At 62.9% G+C, this 2,094-nt stretch overlaps 1 protein-coding gene across 1 annotated transcript; it reads right to left on the bottom strand.

The window, feature by feature from the left end:
* Positions 1–275: 275 nt before the first annotated feature.
* Positions 276–1,833, bottom strand: FRAT1 (FRAT regulator of Wnt signaling pathway 1). Its single transcript, XM_019636258.1, has one exon. It carries the CDS (start codon positions 1,632–1,634, stop codon positions 792–794), a length of 843 nt encoding a protein of 280 aa, XP_019491803.1. The 5' UTR covers positions 1,635–1,833; the 3' UTR covers positions 276–791.
* Positions 1,834–2,094: the final 261 nt, after the last annotated feature.

Here is a 2,094-nt window from a genome sequence, read left to right as displayed (position 1 = left end):
ATACTTGAGAGAGGACTAAGGGTTCCCTCCGAGCCTCTCCCTACCCTTTCCCCAGCACCAGCCGCCCCGGCCGCCCATCGCTACCCGGGGCGCCACCGCCTTCCCCTACCACTCGGAGAACCGCAGCCAGTTGCAAAGCGGGGGCAGAGAAAAGGTTACTTCTATTCAGTTCCCAAAATGTCCCTTCACGGTACCGCGTGTTTTAAGAACCAGCACCCCAAAAGACGAGATGTTTTATATATATATATATATATATATATATATATATATATATATATATATATATATATGTCGTAAATTTTCAAGTCTGGCAGATTGAGGTACTCCCTGAAATGATCGTCTACTCATGTCCACCTCCCCCAAAAGTGGATCACGGACCAGCCTTGCAAAAATAAAGCAAGTAACAGATCATCTTCGTTATGCGGGCGCTCTACGATCCTGAGAAGCGTGGACTGTGGCCACATGGTTGCCGGGCTGGAGGGCCCGGAGAGGCTACGTGGAATTGCAAGCTGTGCCTCCAAGACTGGCCATGCCTAATAAGGTGTCCTATTGATTGTGAGCTCGGGGTGAGCTGTGCAATCTGCCTTAAATAGGGCCAACTCCTGTTTTTCAACATCAGAGCCCTTGGCATCAGCTGCCCACGAAAGCACTCGCGATTTTTCGATTCATCATCTTCATTAGCTTATTTTCCCGCTTCCCAAAGCGCGAGTTCACCAGTCTGACTAGAGATGCACCTCTCAGGGGAACCCCTTGCCCCTCCAGAGGCTGGCGCTGTGGCCACTCCCGGGGTATTAGCTGCCAGGCACAAGAACGCCGTCGCCAGTTCGGAGCTGCGCCCTCCTCCCTGTCGCGCCAGAGTTGCTGCAGGCCGCACGAGGGCTGCGGGGCGAAGGGGGCTTGTGCACCGGGGCCGTCAAAGGCCCCAGGAGCGGGCGCTGGGGAAGCTTTGCGTGTAACTGCAGCCGTCGCGAATGAAGCCTCCGCACAGCCTCTTTGATGAGGTTCCCGGAGAGCACGAGCTGCTGCAGGAGCCGGTGTGGGTCGTCGTCGCCCGTGCGGACTTCCGGCTGGGGCCCGCGTCGCTGCTGCAGGCGACGGGAGGCGGCGGCGCCCCGCAGCCATCCTCGCCGGCACGGACCCGACAGCGGCTGCGGGGCGCTCCTCTTGTCGGCTCCCGAAGGCCCATCTAAGCTGGGCTGAGGAAGCAGTGGGGACAGGGCGCTGGGGCCTGCGGCGAGCTCCGCCACAAAGTAGGGCGCAGACCGACCCCGCACGCGGCCGCGGTCCCCGAGGACGCAGCGCAGGGCCCCTAGGGGCGCCGGGCCCACCGCCCCGGCAGGCACTGTCGGCAGAAGCAGCGGCAGCCCGGGAGGCCCCACCTTGTCAGCCCGCACCGCCGCCGGAGGCTGCGGGGGCTGCAGTGGCGGCCCGGGGGGCGCGCACGGGGAGGCCGGACTGTCCTGCGTCGCGTCCAGCTGCAGCGTGGCGCCGATCTGGGCCACCAGCCGGTCCACCTCGCCGGAGCCGCCCAGCGTCACCGACTGCTCCAGCAGGAGAAAGCTGTCCTCTTCCTCCTCTTCCTCCCCCTCCGCTTCCTCGCCGGCTTCCTCTTCCTCTTCCCTCCAGCAAGGCATGGCCCCCTGCCCGGGCACCCGGAGCTCTCCTGGCGTCGCTGGCTGCTTTGTGGGTCGCGGCGAAACCAGACGCGGCGCTGAAGCCGAAACCCGGGCGGGGGCCGAGGCGAGGCGGACGCGGAAGCCAGAGACCCGCGGGCACTCGTGCAGTACGCTGCAGCCACGGGAGCCGGAATCCTACCGGCTCTGGTTGATTTGTAAACAATGGGTGACGTAGCCGCTGGGCCCTACCACCGCGCGGGGGCGGGGGTGCGCAGTGCGGTTGAGGGGGGCGGGGCGCCCCCTGGCCCGAGATCCAGGGTGAAGCCTTGCTACCTCTGAGCTCCACAAACCTGAATACTGTCTGCGTGGACTCACTGGGGAGCTGATCTTCGCTTTCTCAGGCGGGAGTGATTGGCATTTCAGAAGATGAACACCGCCGTGGACTCTGTTGGTTTCTTCCACACACAAGCACAGACAC

The sequence above is a fragment of the Hipposideros armiger genome, unplaced genomic scaffold, assembly GCF_001890085.2.
Source record: "Hipposideros armiger isolate ML-2016 unplaced genomic scaffold, ASM189008v1 scaffold_28, whole genome shotgun sequence".
In the NCBI taxonomy this organism is placed as follows: Eukaryota; Metazoa; Chordata; class Mammalia; order Chiroptera; family Hipposideridae; genus Hipposideros; species Hipposideros armiger.
Note: the sequence above shows the minus strand (reverse complement) of the source record. Positions and strands in the feature narration are given on the sequence as shown.

Coding starts and splice junctions, on each gene's coding strand:
- FRAT1 (XM_019636258.1), bottom strand. CDS start 1,634: ATGCCTTGCTGGAGGGAAGAGGAAGAGGAAGCCGGCGAGGAAGCGGAG.